Source organism: Loxodonta africana, chromosome 14 (assembly GCF_030014295.1).
Source record: "Loxodonta africana isolate mLoxAfr1 chromosome 14, mLoxAfr1.hap2, whole genome shotgun sequence".
Classification (NCBI taxonomy): Eukaryota; Metazoa; Chordata; class Mammalia; order Proboscidea; family Elephantidae; genus Loxodonta; species Loxodonta africana.
Window position 1 is genome coordinate 48545397 of NC_087355.1, and position 17500 is coordinate 48562896.

Consider the following 17500-nt stretch of genomic DNA (forward strand, 5'->3'; position numbering starts at 1 on the left):
TTTAAAAATGTTTTAATCTATGCAACCTTGTTTTGTTAATACTAAAACTAATAAAGACTAGAATCATGGTAGTATCCAGTATTTTGTTAAATCTGAAAGTAGGGAACATAATTCCTTTGGAATTAGGGCACCATAAAAGAGTCAGATTAATGTTCAGCCAAAATGGTGTCTGAAATACTGATTCCAGATAAAAGGGTCATAGCCTTGGGTAATGTAGGAAAATTCTTAGCTATTTAGGGATAAATAGAACAATTTTAAACTTCATGGAATATTACCCCATGTCATATTGTAGGTGCTAATCCAGTTTAAGAGTTATCTACAAGCTCTTTTGTTTTGACTTCAAAAAGTATTTTGTTGTGTGGGACCTATCTTTTGAGTCTGTGGCTGCTCGAAAAACACAGTCAAGAGTAAAGGCCCGGTTATCTCCCCTACAGCTATTTCCCAATAGATTTCTCATTGAGGTGCTTGAGATTAATCAAGGCTGACCTTGGGCGGGGGTAGGGTGGCATGGGGTGTGATTTAGTAATGGTCTCAATGACTAAGAAATCTCAAAAACCAAACCCACTGCCATTGAGTCTGTTGCAATTCCTTGCGACACTCTAGGAGAGGGTAGACCTGCCCCCAAGGGGTTTCCAAGGCTGTAATCTTTATGGAAGCAGACTGCCACATCTTTCTACCGTGGAGTAGCTGGTAGGTTTGAACAGCTGACCTTTCCGTGAGCACAAACAGGACTCCTTGACCTTAAGGGGGAAAAAAAAAACCCATTGCCGTTGAGTCGATTCCAACTCATAGTGATCCTGTAGGGTTTCCAAGGAGTGACAGGTAGATTCAAACTGCTGACCTTTTGGTTAGCAGCAGAGCTCTGACTTTAAGAAATAGTGCATTAAAATTCCACTGTTTTTTTTAAATCAAGGAGTTCATTACTTCCTAGGTATAAATTGGATTTTAGGAACAAGTTCTGTACTGTATAGTATGAGTTTTGTTCATTTTTTTTCCTCTACTTTTTTTTTTTTTTTTTACTATGGAAAGGCAAAAAGGGAGGGAATGACCTAAATTGACAGCAAGAGAGATTTTTAGTTAGACTTCAGAAGTTTCTTTTTCCCTGAGAAACTAGAATGTTACCAAAATGAATGTATAGCAGTCATTTTTTAAGATTCTGTAGAGAAGTCATAACTAACTTTCTGAAATGTTTTTGAGGAAGGCTTTGCCTGATAGGTGGTTACTAGGCTGGCTCTTGAGATCTTTTCAGTCCTGGACATTTCAGATTCATGTATATGAAAAGTATCTCACAAAGAAAACAAACCTTTCACTATGGTTCTCTGCCTAAATGAACCAAAGGATCCAGGAGACAGTGAAAGGAAGGGAGGAGAAAGAATATTTTCCAAGAATGGGACTAAAAGAGTTGACAAACTTCTAACCCAACCTGTTACCATCGAGCTAATTCCGACTCATAGCAACCATATAGGACACAGTACAACTGCCCCATAGGGTTTCCAAGGAGTGCCTGGTGGATTCGAACCACCAGCCTTTTGATTAGCAGCCAGGTTCTCAACCACTCCACCACCAGGCCTCCAACAGAGTTCTAGAGGGTTTGAAACTCTAGCCTTTGGTTCATTGGCCTTGAAGCTTCTGACCTATTACTGCTGGGTGCCGTCAAGTCGATTTTCAGCTCGTAGTGACTCCATGTGTGACACAGTGGAACCGCCCCATAAGGTTTTTTTGGCTGTAATCTTTAGGGAGACAGATTGTCAGGTCTTTCTCCCAATGAGCAACTTGGTGGGTTCAACTACCAGCGAAGTGCTTAACCATTGTGCCTGCAGGGCTCCTTGTCTGACCCATTAAGTACTGTAATATAAAAAAAAAATAAAAGGGAGATATTATTTATAATGTCTCAATTTTAGGTATCTCTTTTTCCCTCTTTAATAGTTTGTGTGACCTGTCTAGGCTTTTTTTTTTTTTTTAAACTTTGAAAGACCAAGGCCAATATCACAGATTGATATAAACTTCAGTATTTCCATAGTCAGGGTTAGAGATGATGTTGACAGTCTGATTCAGGACAGTAATAGAGGGAATGAAAAGAGAGGAAAGACTTGAGAGGGCTGTAGGACTTAGAAATGATAGTTGATAATTGAGGGGACGTGGGATGAGAAGATCGTCAAGTATTCTGTTGTGTGCAACCATAACGTAAAATCAGGGTAGGGCAAGATCTTAAAAGTTACCTGGTCAGCCACCTTTTTGTGCTTTCATCTCTTTGGCAGCGTTCCCACATGTCATTCAGCTCAGCTTCTCTCTCCATTGATACACTTTCCTCTTCTATAGCTTTTGTGTTACAGGCTCCACCCTATCCCAAACACACTGTGGTCACCACTGCCAGGTTCTGTGCCAAGTGCATTACATATATTAACTCTTGTAATCTCGTAAGAGTCCTTGAAGTTGGTTCTATGAATCCCTGAGTTACAAGCTGGTAGATTGAGTCACCAAGTGGGTAACTTCCCAAGATCGTGTGGCCAGTAGGTAGCAGGAGCCAGGATTATAGCCTCAGCAGCGTGGCTCCCATCTTTGTTCTTCCTCAACTTCCTTGCAGACTATGGTCTATTTAGGCTCTTCACGCCGTCAGTGCTTGGCATGTATGTGACCTGGATGAGGAATGAAGCAGGAAAACAATTCCTTTAGACAATTCTTCTCAAGTAAAGTCACAGACTTTAGAAGCAGTGGGACTTTTTTTTTTTTTGCTTGCTTTTGCCTTGGTGGCACAGTGGAAGGGAAGGGAGGAGTGATTTAGAAGAGTGGAAGAAAAGGGAACAAAAAAGGCAGCTACTTTGTTTAAAGTTGTGCCAAATAGTCCTGCTTCCTGTAATTCAGTCCCATGCGTTTTCCTGATATAGTCTTCATAGGTACACATGGCTTCATATATGCTTACCTGTTGGTCCTAATATAAAAGCATCGTGTGTGAGATTGGACTGACCTTCCCCTGAGATCTCCTCTTGAAAGCTTTGCCTCTGCTGTAATACACGTTACACGGCTCAGGCTGCCAGCGTGTGGCATTAACTCGGCTCGTATTTCTTTCCTGCTGTGTGATATTCTTACATCAATGAAATATACATTTTTAAAAATATCCTGGCCTGCTAGAAATTATCTGACAGACATAACCTTCCAGTTGTTTCATCTCAGAGCAACTTTGGAGAAACCTGTATGTGCACTTTGAAATGTTAAGAGACATTGGGGGTGGGGGTTCTCAGCATTTCACGAGAGAGGGCACCCGGAGCAGTCAAATCAGAATATAGATATTGGAAACCTAAAAGTTCTGGAAGAACATTTCAAATAAACTCAATTTTCGTTGTCAACCATTTTACTTTAAAACATACCCAGAACTTGACTTCTTATTTAATCACATATGCCCAAAATGGAGTCCATATTGATTTTACCCTAGGGACAAATGAGGTATTCACTTTTATTTTTAACATTATAGGAAATGTTTCTGGAAATATAATTTTAAAAAATGAATAAAATGTTCACGCAGCATTGTTTTTAACGGCATAATTATCCAATCTAATTATCTAATAATTGGGGAATGGTTAGATTAAATAAGGGTATATCTACTTGTAAAATGTCTTTGTTGCCATAAAAATTGTTGTAAACAGCATGGGTATAGAAGAAAAGCTTATGTTTTAAAAAGCAGAATATGGACGTTTGTATGTGGTTACAGCTATGAAAAAACTACGCTTATGGACACAGATTGGATTGTAACAAAATTGAGCAATTGATTTGTTGGGGACAAGAAGTAGGAGATATTCCTCCCTTACCGTTAATGTGAGGGAGGGCTGGAGGGAAGTGTATGAGAGCCCGAGATCTCAGAGACTAACAGGTTCTGCTGGCACCCTCCCACATTTCCAGCTGAAGTCCTGAGGCAGCCGTTGAGCTGAGCATGGCAGGTGTTGGTAGCCCCTAAAATGGTGCGTCAAGTCCTGAAGGAAATATGTACAGTAGGTGGCGTAGCACATTAAGGCTTGGGGGACACGGAGAATAAGCAGCTGGGATGCCTTTGGTAGGGTTACTGGGATGGTAGTCCACACTTTGTACTTCTTTTTCCTCAGTATTTAAATATCTAATATTTACTTAAATATTAGATGTTTAAATGCTCAGAACCATGTTAACATTCAATTTGGACTGCTATATTATTTTTGTGTTTCCTGTCCAAATATCCCACCAGTGAGAATTTCTTGACCCAATTTGAAGATGTGAAGTACAAATTTTATATTATAAATATAATCTATATAAAAATTTGAGCAGCTTCTCTGCTGAGAACTAAGGGGAATATAGATTTTCTCCTATAATATCAAGTGAGGACAACTTAGTAGTTTTGCAATGAATCGAGGATAAAATCTACTTCTACCATATTGGCTTTTGGAAACAAGTCCTTTCTATAGATGAAGAGAGTTCCTCACTGGAATCTCTCAATCATTTATTTTTTTTCCCCCATCTCCTGGTATATTAGATTCACTGACTGTAAGATGTCACCAGTTGGTAATTGCACCTCTAATTGTAGTGGTTAAGTGCTATGGCTGCTAGCCAAAAAGTCAGCAGTTCAAACCCACCAGGCACTCCTTGGAAACTCTATGGGGCAGTTCTGCTCCGTTGTGTAAGGTCGCTATGAGTCGGAATCGACTCGACGGTAGTGGGTTTGGTTTTAATTGTTTAAGATGTCTTTATTACAAGGCAGTTTCGTTCATTGTGGTATTCTCGATGCCTGGCACACAGTAGGACCAATATTTATTGATGACGCGAATGAATGATATTTAATAAATTACTGGCCTTGCTCTTTGTTTATCCAAGGTGAAGGAAATAGATTGTATGAATTAGGTCAGGACCCTCTTAAGCTCCATGCCCATATGCCCAGCTGCTCAGTGGTCATCTCCACAGAGAGACTACCTGCAGGCCTCACTCCATTTCTTCCACATCTTTGTCATTTCTTATGTTCTAGTGAATGGTGGTAATATCCACTCAGTCACCTAAGCCAATAACCTAGGGATCGTCATCTGTAAATTTGTTGTAATTGGTCTCTTGAGCCCTACCTTCTCTTCCATTTTTTTAGTCTGTTTTGTTGACAGGTTGATCTTTCTAAATGATAAATCTGATTTCATCATCCCTGTATTTAAAAGCCTCCAGGGGTTCTGCCCTTTATTACTGTGGCACTTCTCAATTGGGACATCACACCATTTTGTTCCATACCAGTCATTTTGAGGTGTGGGGTAAGATTTTAAATCTGAGTTTGCCAGTATTTTGATTTTTTTTTTTTTAATAAGTTGAGAGAAGATTCAAGATTATTCCTATAATAACATCAGTCTCAGATGCTTGCATTCTAATACTTTCTTGAAGAGAGAAAAGAGAGTGAAGTTATGACTTCATCCTGCCAAGTTATTCATGTTTGTGAAGCAGCCTTGTTGGACTGTTACTGATGTATTGTCAGTATTTGTGCTTTTATGAGCCATTGTTATGTTTTCCATGAATACCGTGCTTCCCACCCACTACCTCCCAAAGGATCTTTAAAAAAAACTCCACGTATAGAGGTATTTTATTTTTCCACATGTTGGGGGGAGAGGGGAACAGTTAATTTTATAAAAATAAAAGCACAAGCCTGTGTGTGCTCATGGGAATCTCTTACACATGAACATTACCTAAGTTCTCTACCCCCAAGAATGGTGAAGATCACTGGTTTTTATAGAAAAAGACCCCACTTTTCTTTCATTGCTTGCAAGGCCAGTCACAATCAGATCCTTGCCTGTTGTTCTAGGCTCATCTCTTACAATCCCAGTTCATGTACCCAGCGTCCAGCTACAGCAAACCACCTACAGCTTTACAGGTCATTCATGACATAAGCATTTACGTGGATTTTTCAACTCCTGTGATGAATACTGCTAGATTTAACATAGGTCATTGTTCTCCAGATTTCAGTCGGTTGATGAAATAACCTGTGTCTTCATCTTCGCCTCCCTAGCACCTGGCACCACATCTGTCCTGTGATAGATGTTCCAGGTATATTTGGTTAAGGAATGATTGAAGGGAGATGGTGTTTCAACGGAACGTTACTTTGGATTTTAGAATTATAACTATATGCCCACACCTCCTGCAAATATGCAGTGTCCAGTAAAAATGGTGTCCCTTTTGTCTCCCTTATCATTCAGTTACTTTTGTTGAGATTTGGCAAAGGAGTTAGGGGACAGGGATGAATGAAATGCTCCATTCCCAGCTTGAGGGAAAAGGAATCACAAGCTGGCTGCTTCCAAAAGAATTACTCACAGTTTTTCAGCAGAACCTTCTGGCATATTCTTCTGTAGTCAAGAACAGAAATATTTTCAGGATCCCTGAGGGAGGATCTAGGTCAATAGGTTGTTAGTTCAGTGACCTTGTAGGCATTTATCCAGCCACCTACTTTCTTCAGTGTGTGTGGCTTAGAGCAGCTTAAATTTCAGCCTCTAATACTTACTGCAGCCACCAGAGCTAGAGAAGGAAAAGGAACTTCTTTCCTAACCCAAGTGAATAAATTTATGAGCAAAGTGCTCCTTAAGGAAGGTGTGTAGTTGAACTGGTGTAGACAAAATAATACCATGTTAATTATCTTGCCACAGTTGGATAATTGCTGCTATTTACTGAGCTCCCAAATGCTAAGCCTATACCCAGTGCGTCAGGTGTTAATCTCACAGTAAGTCCTTTCAGCAGCCTTTAGAGAGGTATCTATCATGGTCCTCATTTTATAGGTATGGAAGCTGAAGTTCAGGTAGATTGAGTAACTTGCAGGACTCCAAACCAAAAACCAAACCCATTGCCTTTGAGTACGTTCCAACTCATAGAGTAGAACTTCCCCATAGGGTTCCCAAGGCTATCATCTTTACAGAAGCAGGCTGCCACATCTTTCTCCTGCAAAGAAACTGGTATATTCGAACCACTGACCTTTTGGTTAGCAGCCAAGCACTTATCCACAGCACCACCAGGGCTCCTTGCAGGACTCTAGGGTTCATAAATCATGGGGCTGTAATTTGAGCCCAGTCTATTGCCATATTTCAGCCTCTGCAATTCGACCTCAGTCATATAGCTGGTAAGTGATAGAACTCAAACTTGAACACACCTCTGGCTAAGAACCAGTGCTGAGAAGGGATTCAGAAGTATAAAACTCTTGCTTTTTATGAACTTTTTAGAGGTACTTGCTTTTTAGGAACTTTTCTTACAAGGCAGTGAAGAGTACAAGAGTATAAAATTGAATTGTTACATTATATAAGCATTTCAGGAGAGTAATAGTAGTGTCTGAGTTCTGTAATCACTACCTTTTCCAGTTCTACGCTTATGACTTTGTATTATCTATAAAAATATATAATCATAGTGTTTTTGATTTCTAGAACTTATTCGTTGTACTGCAATTGCATACTATAGTTGAGAGGAGTAATCAAGGCTGGAATATTTCAGGAGATCTCCATGTTAGAAGTGAATTTAACTTGAGCCTTGGATTGTTTGGGCTTTCTATGGAATAACAGAAGAAAGAAAAGTATTCCAGAAGAAAGAAGTAGCACAAGAAAAGGATCTAAATGGGTAATGAGCTTGCTGTGCTAGGGAGTCATGGAAATAAGTTAGGTAGGATAGAGCCAGATATTGAAAACCAGGGTTTGCCATGAAACATTGGGCTGCTGTTGGCCTGTGCGTGAGTAGAACGTAAAAGAATTGTTCATTTGCCCATTGCACATGCTTATTTCTTTGGGGGTGCCTGGTGACATCTTTCTGGGTGGGTGACATCTTAGTTCTCTAGTTTCTGCCAGTGTTTGGACTACTCTAGATTATGTGTTAACATGGATTTTGAGGATCATAGGAATGGCAGAGTCTCGAGCAAGCAAGGGGACCAGTCCTTACAACTTCCCTGTAAAACACAATTTCAGCCCCTAGGTTATAACATCAGACAACACATCTTCCCCGGTTGCATTACTCACTGTCTGTTCTGCGTGTGTCCAGCCCTACTGCCATTCTTTCTGTTGAGAATCATGTTTTTGTGAGATGGGGTTGTTTTCCAGGCCCCTGCAGAGGCTCATAGGTAAACTCACAATGCCCTGCCTTCAGAGAAGGCAAAAGGAATGGGGTGGCTCTTTCCCTGCCTGGCATCTGCAGGTTGAAAGTTGTCCTTTGATGACTTCCTCTTTCCTTCAAGGCTGTCATGATTATCCTTTTATTTTTTAAATGTTATCTTTGTTTTTAACGGTAACCCTGGTGGCGTAGTGGTTAAGAGCTACAGCTGCTAACCAAAAGGTTGGCAGTTGAAATCCATCAGGCAATCCTTGGAAACCCTATGGGGCAGTTCTGCTCTGTCCCCATATGGTAGCTGTGAGTCAGAATCGACTCGACAGCAATAGGTAATGGGTTTATTTTTAACATAGTATTGCAGGGACATAGCTAAAAATCATGGTATTGAACTATTTTGTCCTCTTCTGCTCTTGCCTACCCCCCCCCTTCACTCCAACAGTATATACCCTTGTTTCTTTTTACTTGTTTCTAGTATTTACCTCCATGTTTCAAAATACTGTGTTTATATTGGAGCCCTGGGAGCACAGCGGTTAAGAGCTCTGCTGCTAACCAAAATGTTGGCAGTTTGAATCCACCAGCTGCTCCTTGGAAACCCTGTGGGGCAGTTCTGCTCTGTCCTGTAGGGCTGCTATGGATCAGAATCAGCTCAACGGGTTATGTTTATATTGCTCATTTTTTATTAACAATTTGAGATACCTTTTGACTTCTGTTGAACAGAATTTAACTCTTATTCTCCTGTATTCTCTGCTCCTTTCATGCTGCTACTATATTGTAAATATTGTTCAGTGCAGAGCTCTGTAGTGTACATTCCATTTCTTGCACAACTTTTTTTTTCCTGAGCTAATATTTGCCTTGGTTCCTCAGCTGCCCAGCTTTTTACCTAGCCCCAAACCTTTCTAAATGGCCATCATATGTGTCAATTACCTATTGATATTACTTCCACAATGTCCAACTATGTAAGATAATCTGTCGGTTCTGTTTCTTGCCCAGAGCTTCTCCTCCCCCATACTCCAGTGTGGATCAGGTGCCACACAGCTGTCATTATTCTGGGCCATGCTTTCATTTTAACTTTACCTCACCCTTATTAGCATGTGAGGGACAGCAAACAGACTTAAATGGTACCATTTACCTTGTGTCTTGTACTGTCCCCATGATCCTAGACCCCAAAATCACCAGGGATGGTTCTTTGAGAATCTGATCAAAGCTATAGACCCTCTCCCCAGGAGAATTAAGAGACAAAATTTTGCATGCAATTTCAGGGGACTTATAGATTCCTTGCAGTCCGTTTGTGGTTCCCCTAGTACCCATGAGCGTAATTGGTGTATCTTCTTAACATTTTGTGATATATTTTTATGACTATCTAAAGACATTTGTATAACATACATAATACTTTTGGGAGCATAACCCTAGCAACTATAAAATTCCCAATAAGCCTTTAGTGGCTTGACTTTGATATTACAATAAAAGTCCAATTCTAATTACCCTACCAAAACACTTCTTATTTTTTCCAGTAGTTCTTTTCCTCTTGAGCATTAATCCTTTCTTATTATTTGATGAAGTTGATTAGTTTTCCAAATTTTAGTGACTTATAGATTTATGCCCAGTTGGAAGCACTTCTATTCTATTACAACCTTTCATGTTAATTTATTTGTCCCTCCAGTGATCCATATGTTAATATAGCTGAGAAGAATGAAGTTTCCTCTGGTAGCACTTAGTATTTGTTGAGTTGAATTGAAATGAATGATGACCTTCCTTCCCACCAGAATGTTGTCACCTAGTATAATGACTCCCAATAGACACTATGAGTAGATACATGCTGTCCTTCCTGATACACAGATGCTTCTGGGGCCATCAGGATGGGAGAGAATCACACTATCATCGAGTTATTCTATAAGTCAGATCCTGTTAAAACAAACTCCAGCAGACTGTACTGAGATGAGAATTTGGTTGTGTTGAAGTACAATGGTCTTAAAGTATTGCTTGAAGCAAAATGGTCTATGTTTGGCGTTTCTAATATATAGATTTGTGTTGAGTACCAACTGTTTTGCCAGGCAGTGACATTAGTTTGAAGTAGGACATGACCCGTATTCTTAGCCCTCAGGTATTATTTTTCTGGTCATTCATTGTGAATAATTAAACTTTTTAAAATAATGAAAGGCTGAGTTTAACTGAATGTCAACTTCTAAAAATGTGAAAATAGTTGAATTATCACTACTTTTGTTGTCTGGCATCTTAATTGGCATATCTTAATTGACCCTATGGTTACTTTCTCATATTTCCAAGCACTTCATTGATCTTTTTGGAAAAGGAAAATAGCCTTTGTTTTTAGTCAGTATTTACAGACGGTAATAGAAAGGATACGGCCATCCTTATTTCACCAGACCCTTTTTTTTTTTTTTTTTTTTTAATTTTTATTGTGCTTTAAGTGAAAGTTTACAAATCAAGTCAGTCTCTCGCACAAAAGCTTATATACACCTTGCTACATAACTCCCAATTGCTCTCCCCCTAATGAGACAACCCACTCCCTCCCTCCATTCTGTCTTTTTGTGTCCATTTCACCAGCTTCTAACCCCCCTACCCTCTCATCTCCGCTCCAGGGAGGAGATGCCAACATAGTCTCAAGTGTCCACCTGATCCAAGAAGCTCACTCCTCACCAGCATCCCTCTCCAACCCATTGTCCAGTCCAATCCCTGTCTGAATGGCTTGGGAATGGTTCCTGTCCTGGGCCAACAGAAGGTCTGGGGGCCATGACCACTGGGGTCCTTCCAGTCTCAGTCAGACCATTAAGTCTGGTCTTTTTATGAGAATTTGGGTCCTGCATCCCACTGCTCTCCTGCTCGCTCAGGGATTCTCTGTTGCATTCCCTGTCAGGGCAGACATTGGTTGTAGCCGGGGACCATCTAGCTCTTCTGGTCTCAGGCTGATGTAGTCTCTGATTTATGTGGCCCTTTCTGTCTCTTGGGCTCATAATTACCTTGTGTCGTTAGTGTTCTTCATTCTCCTTTGATCCAGGTGGGTTGAAACCAGACCCTTTCTTGAAGTCATCACTATCATTTAGATAAAAAGATGATACTGTCCCTCCAAGAATTTAAAACCAATTCCGTTTGAAGAACTTTTGAAGGTCATCCAGTAGCTTGAGGTGCTGTATGAAGAGCCTTTTTTAAGTTGGCATTTAGTGGGTGGCAATGGGGAAGTGAAGACAATGAGGGTTTCAGAAATTTTCATGACAGGAGAAACTCTTCACCAGGTATGTTGACCTTCAGATAAAGGGTCAGAGACAATAGAATATTTGAGAGAGGTGGACATCAAGGTGTTAAAATACTAATGTAAAATGAAATTTTAAAATAAGTTTGCAGATAAGTAGCGAGAAACAGTGATAAACTGCCAAATTAAAAGTAAAAGTAAGCCTATTTGGACAAAAGGCAAATTTTGCAGCGATTTTTTTTTTTTCTCTTTTTAAGAAAATTATATGTTTAATCTTGTGTGAACATTTTGGAGAGTATGATTTGAGCGTTGTGTTTTGCTCATTAAAAACACACACACACAACATTGGGTGCAGTGGCTGATTTCACTCCTTTTTAAGGTAGCTTCACTGTGTTTTAGGATAATTTATCAAAGGATAATGATAGATCTGAATCAGTAAATTATTTAATGAAGTTGTGGAGCATAATGCTGAGGCTCGGTCATGCTAAATTTATTATTTCTAGTGCCGATCACAGTTGTTTTCACTTGTTGTAAGTGGAATCATCTAATTCCATGTATTGTATGTGTGTGTTTGCAAGCATATGAGTGTGCTTACCCATGCATGCTGGAGGCTCAGTCCTAAAATCAAACATGCAGAATACATTTTTTCCTTCAGCTCAAGCTGAAACTTTTAGGATTTCTAGTGGAAATGCTGCTGTTAGATACTGGATAAAACTCCTTACGGGTGGTACACAAGGTTCACTCTTCATGCTCTGACCCTGGCTTATCTGTCCAGCTTCACCTCCCCACGTTCTCCCAGAAAATTCACCATAGCAAATCCCCTACAGTTCCCAGAAAGTGCTGTGTTTTCATGCTTCCCTACCTTTGCATGAGCTCTTACCTTGGAATGTCATCCTCTTCACTCAATGGTTTGTCACCTCCTATTTATCCTACTGAGAGGCCTTCGTTGAACCTCTAGCCTAAATTACTTGTACCTCGTTTCTTTAGCATCTTTTCAATGCCTAGGCATTGATCATGCTAAAGTTTACCAGTCTCTGCCCTCCACTAGACTACTTGTTGTTGTCCAGTTGGCTCTGAATCACACGACCTTAATGTGCAACAGACAGAAATGTTGCCCAGTCCTGTGGCATACCCATGATAATTGATATGTTTAGGCCCATGGTTGCAGCTATTGTGTAATGCCTTCCAGCTATAGGGCTCATCTTTCAGCACTATATCAGACAATATTCTGTTGTGATCCATAGGGTTTTCATTGGTAATTTTTGGAAGTAGATCTCGAGGCCCTTTTTCCTAGCCTGGAAGCTCCACTGAAACCCACCCACCATGGCTGACCCTGCTGGTATTTGAAATACTAGCGTTAACTTCCAGCATCATAGTAAGACATGAGCCACCATAGTACAACACATTGACGGAAGAGTAGAGTGGTGAACTGGACGACTGAGTTCCTCAGAAGACAGTGATGTGTTTTCAGGTTTGTGTTGCCATTAGTGAGTACTCTCTACAGACTAGGTATTCAGTATGGTTTCCTTTTGTGGGAAGGGCACTGCTTCTTTGTCTGAGACTGGCATCCTGTATGTGAGTGTGTCTTGGGTGCTCCTTTGCCTTTCAGCCTTGGCAATACGCCTCAGACCCGAACCTTGGGTAATGTCAGAAGTATAAAGTGTTTGGGACACCGGCACAGCATCACTACTGCTTTCAGAAACAAAGGCGTGAAGCTGACAGTAATGACTGTCATGCCTGTTGTCATTACTTGAGTGTGGCTGTGCCAGTAATGAGTTTATTGCTTCTCAACACCAACTTTTCCCTTTTAGCCTGATTGGGCTGATAATTGCTCTAAATGTTTATCTTTTGCCAGCTGGCACAATGTTAAGCTTGTTAGTAGTGGGCACTGGAGGAAGAAGAGATTTTCTTTTCTGGTTCCTATGTGTGCCACAGTGTTTGGATCTTACTGGCGGTGCCCTGGGGGAGGGGAGCCTAGCAGCTGTACCTCCTCATGATACGCTTATCAGCACCCCAACACACAGCCTTTTCTCATGCAGTTTCCAGGGTAAATGGCACCTCCCCATGAGCAGCTTCTGGCAGCAAGCCAATAGCACTCCCTGCAGCAGCCCTCCAACAGGTGTTTTTTTGCACACCAGCCGTGACCTCCTGACTAGATTTCAGTGGGTCTCAACCACACCCTCTCCAGCCATGGGGAAAGAACCCCTTTGCATGTTTCTTCCTTCCTTGAGTACCCTCAGCCTGGACTAGTATCCACTACAGTTCTCTTTTTTCCCCCCTTAGACAATTCCTGTTAATAATTCCTTAGCTTGGACTTTCTCTGTTCAAATAATTATGAGATTTCTGTCTCCGCATTGGCCCCTAACCAAATATAGATGCCCTCTGTGTAGAATGCCAACCAAGCTCCTCCTCTCCACCTGATGAACCGGTAGATTCTTCAGGGCCTTAGCCTAAAAGATACTTCATTTATTCCACGAACACCCCTGATTTCCAACTGTAGAATGGGCACCAGGCCCAACACTAGGGATAAGTAAGACAGGGCTTCAGCCCTGCAGGTGCGCCAAAGCTAGAGGAAGAGAAGAATAAGCAATGAAGCTTGCTGTTAGAGGGGTGTGTATGTGTGTGTGTGCTTGGGGTGTGGTGACTAAAGCTTAAAACAGAAACTTGAAAAGAAAATGTTAGTGACTTTAGGAGCCTAAGGGACAGATAAATGAAAATACATGAAAGAGACGAACATTTACCACCTTAAATGTAGCTAATGTTTCGTAAAAGAAAAAGTGGATTTATTCTGTTTTGTTTGTGAGTATTCTTTCTCTTTTCACAAGGCACTTGAAGTGGTTAAGGTTTTATTTTAACGTTCTCATCCTATTTTCTTGTACCCACAATGCCTGGCCCCATAATGCATGCATAATAAAAGCTAGCTGACTGAATTAAGGCTAATTATATTGAGTTGGTAACCGTGTTTTGTTTTCTACTCTCAAGAAAGCCACATTCAGCGCATGTTTCCTTATGTTAACAGATTATAAATAAATACAAGCTATTGTTTTTCTTACTTGAAATATAAACAAAAAGGTGATTAATAAATTTAGTGCTTGTTTGTGTTTCTTCCTCTCTAAGCCATTTACAGTTTATCACCTTATGTCTACCATTTCAGGTTGTGTACCACACAGTGTGCTGGGTACTTTCCTTTTTGTAGACCTTTTTCTCAGGTGTCTGTGGGTGGTGCAGTTAACACAATCTGCTGCTAACCAAAAGGTTGGTGGTTTGAGTCCACCAGAGGCACCTTGGAAGAAAGGCCTGGCAACCTACTTCTGAAAAATCCGTCATTGAAAACACAGTTCTGCTCTGACACACATGTGGTCTCCATGAGTTGGAGTCAACTCGATGGTAACTGATTTAACTCGTACTTCTTAGATATCCCAATTTTACAGACATGGAAAGAGGTTAAATTACTTACCCAAGGTCACACTGATAAAACGTGGCTGAGCCAGGCTTTGAGTCTAGATTGATACCAAATCCCTGTATTTCCTACTGTTCCACCCAGATCTCACCATGAGTGGTTCCAAAGTCAGTCAAGTGCCTGCCTGAGGCTGCATCTGTGCATGCAGGCACACACACACTTATACGGAAGCCCTCTTTGCTCTTCTGAAAGCACCACCCACTCCTCACTCACCCTCTGGCCCTCTGACCATCTGGGTGCTGTAGTTCTGCACATGGACAGAGTTCAGGAAACTCAGAAAGGGGAGAAAGTCTCTCCTATCTGCCTCTTTGAGTTAGGGCTTAAAAAGTCTTTCATCAAAGTGTATCTACTTGCTGGAAAATTGAACTTGGTACAGGTTATGGCACTTGTTTAATTGTATATAAAGTTCAGTGAAAGTTAGACCTGGAGGAGATTTATTTCCACTTATGAAATGCTAATCCTCGTTTTCACTTTTCCTTCTCAGGTGCTGTTACCCCCATATGATGATGCTGCAGTGAACGGCGCTGCCAAGGAGCCGCCGCCGCCATATGTGTCCACCTAGGCTTGGAGGGCGGAGAGTGGAGCTGAGAACAGAAGCTTGACTTCAGACACCTGAGCAATAGTTCTTTCATTTCTGAGATGAGCTCTCCGAGATTATTTTTTGCTGAAATGCTACAGTTTTAAAATTTAGATGTTAGGTTGAAACCCTCTGTAATCTTAAACATAAGCTTTAGCTAGAGCACTGTGATAGATTCACTGTAGAATTCTTTTCGTAGGGGTTGGGGGTGTCACGGGCATCACTAGCCTTCCGTAGGCATTGAAACTTCCTAAAACTCTGGATGGACCTTGAGTCAGAGAAGTTAGGGATTTAGTCCCACTTTTTCCCTGTGTTCCCTATGCCCCTTTTGAAAGTATAAAATAAAGTAAAAAAAATCGAGTTTTTCTTAAACCATTGCATTGTACAGAACGAATCCTTATTAGAACAGGAATGTTACTTGTGTAATTATTACACTGGTTAGGTAAATAGGCGACCTTATCTATATGTTGCAAGAATTTTCTTCAGATTTTTTCATAGCTTAAACTCAATGACAATTTGAATTTACTGGTCAAGGATTTTCTCAGTGGGCTAAATTAAGACCATTAGACAGCACCCGGCAGTGAGAGCAGTGATTTTCAGGGCTGTTCTCATACAGCCTGTGTCTAGGGTGTGAGTTAATTTGGTTGGCACTGCATGGTATCTGGTGCCCCTTTCTCCTGGTTTCCTGCCCTCTCCCTGGGCCCCATTTTACTAAGCTTCCTGCCCTAGCCTGTTTCAGGGATAACATCCAGCTCTCCAGCTCGCTTTATCAAGTGGAACTGCTGATATACGTATTTGCCTGCTAATATGAAAAAAGGGTTTCTTCTCCTTTCCCAGAAGGTATATCCTACTACTTTGAACTTCCTAGTATGCCTAGTTATCTTTTAAAATGTAAAACAGTCTTCAGCAAATTGAGGGTTGCTTTCCTTGTTGAATGCTCTTATCTTGACTACTTGAAATTCAAGGGACTTTAATGTATTCATATGCTCAAAAGTCAGCAACTCTGTTCATTATTGAATATGTTGTAAATGAAGGGTTTTGCAATTAAAGTGAAATTTGCCCCCATCTAAGAAAATAACCTTTGACCCTGTGGTGGTTATACCTGGGGACCCTTTCTGCCCAGATGTGGCCCTGCAGATGCACTCGGTTCAGCCTGACGAGGCTTTATGGCTTGTTTCACATACACATATTTTTTGATAATTCAGTGCTGATAAAATTGGAGCATCTTAGGCCAAGAGGCATGGGAAACAAAACAGACCCCAGCTCCAATATTCCTAACATGCGCCTCTACCGAGCCCCATGTGTCAGCTGTTTTGCATATGATTTCTTTATGTCCAGAGTGTGCTTTGAATAAGCAGTTAAGATTTTACTACTTCTAAGGGGAGATTAAAATAAAAGAGGGAGGAGGAGGAGAGATTTTTATCCTTGAGAATCAGCCTCAGTGTTTGGTATATCTCATTAGTATTCTTTATAAACTCAAGCTAAGAAATTTTGTCCCTTGAAGTTTAATGCCTTTAAGATTCACACAAAGTTAAACACACTAGGGGTTATTAGGGATGGAAAAGGAGCCCCTGGATCACACAAACAGTTAAGCATTTGACTACTAGCTGAAAGGTTGGCAGTTTCAACCCACCTAGAAGTGCCTTGGAAGACAGGCCTGGCCATTTGCTTCTGAAAGGTCTCAGCTTTGAAAACCCTATGGAGCAGTTCTACTCTATAAACATGGGGTCTCCGTGAGCTAGAAACAGCTAGATGGCAACCAGCAACCACAGGAATGGAAAAGTCCTGTCACCAATCTCTATGGAAGGAGCATGAGAAATTGCAGTTATTTACATGTTGCTTCCATATTTCTCCAGCTGTTTTTTTACAGTATGAAAAATGCTGCATGGTCAAGTGGAGAGAAGTACTGATTTTGGGAGAAAGCAGGACCATTGATCTTATTCATGTGGTACACAAGTAACACCATGAATACTGAGATACCACCTCATTCTCAGAGGTACCATATGGCGCTGGTGCTGTTGGTTTTTCTTGACTTATAGTAGAACCCAGGCTAAGATCTAGAGCTGCCTCAGTATCTCCCTCCCCCAAGTAAGAGATTGTCTTCTTCCGGACTCCACTATGTGGGGAGATTGTGATGTTTGGATTAAAATAGCCCTGCCAAGCACATCATATGCCTCAGCAGTTCACTGTATCTATT

The 17500-nt window shown here is 40.9% G+C and overlaps 1 protein-coding gene across 1 annotated transcript in view; it reads left to right on the forward strand.

The window, feature by feature from the left end:
- Positions 1-16381, forward strand: part of LAPTM4B (lysosomal protein transmembrane 4 beta) — a 62836-nt gene extending 46455 nt beyond the window's left edge. The window contains exon 7 of the mRNA XM_010588420.3: positions 15211-16381. Within this exon, the coding sequence (XP_010586722.1) occupies positions 15211-15288 (78 nt within the window). The 3' untranslated portion in view covers positions 15289-16381. The remainder of the gene's footprint in view (positions 1-15210) is intronic.
- Positions 16382-17500: the final 1119 nt, after the last annotated feature.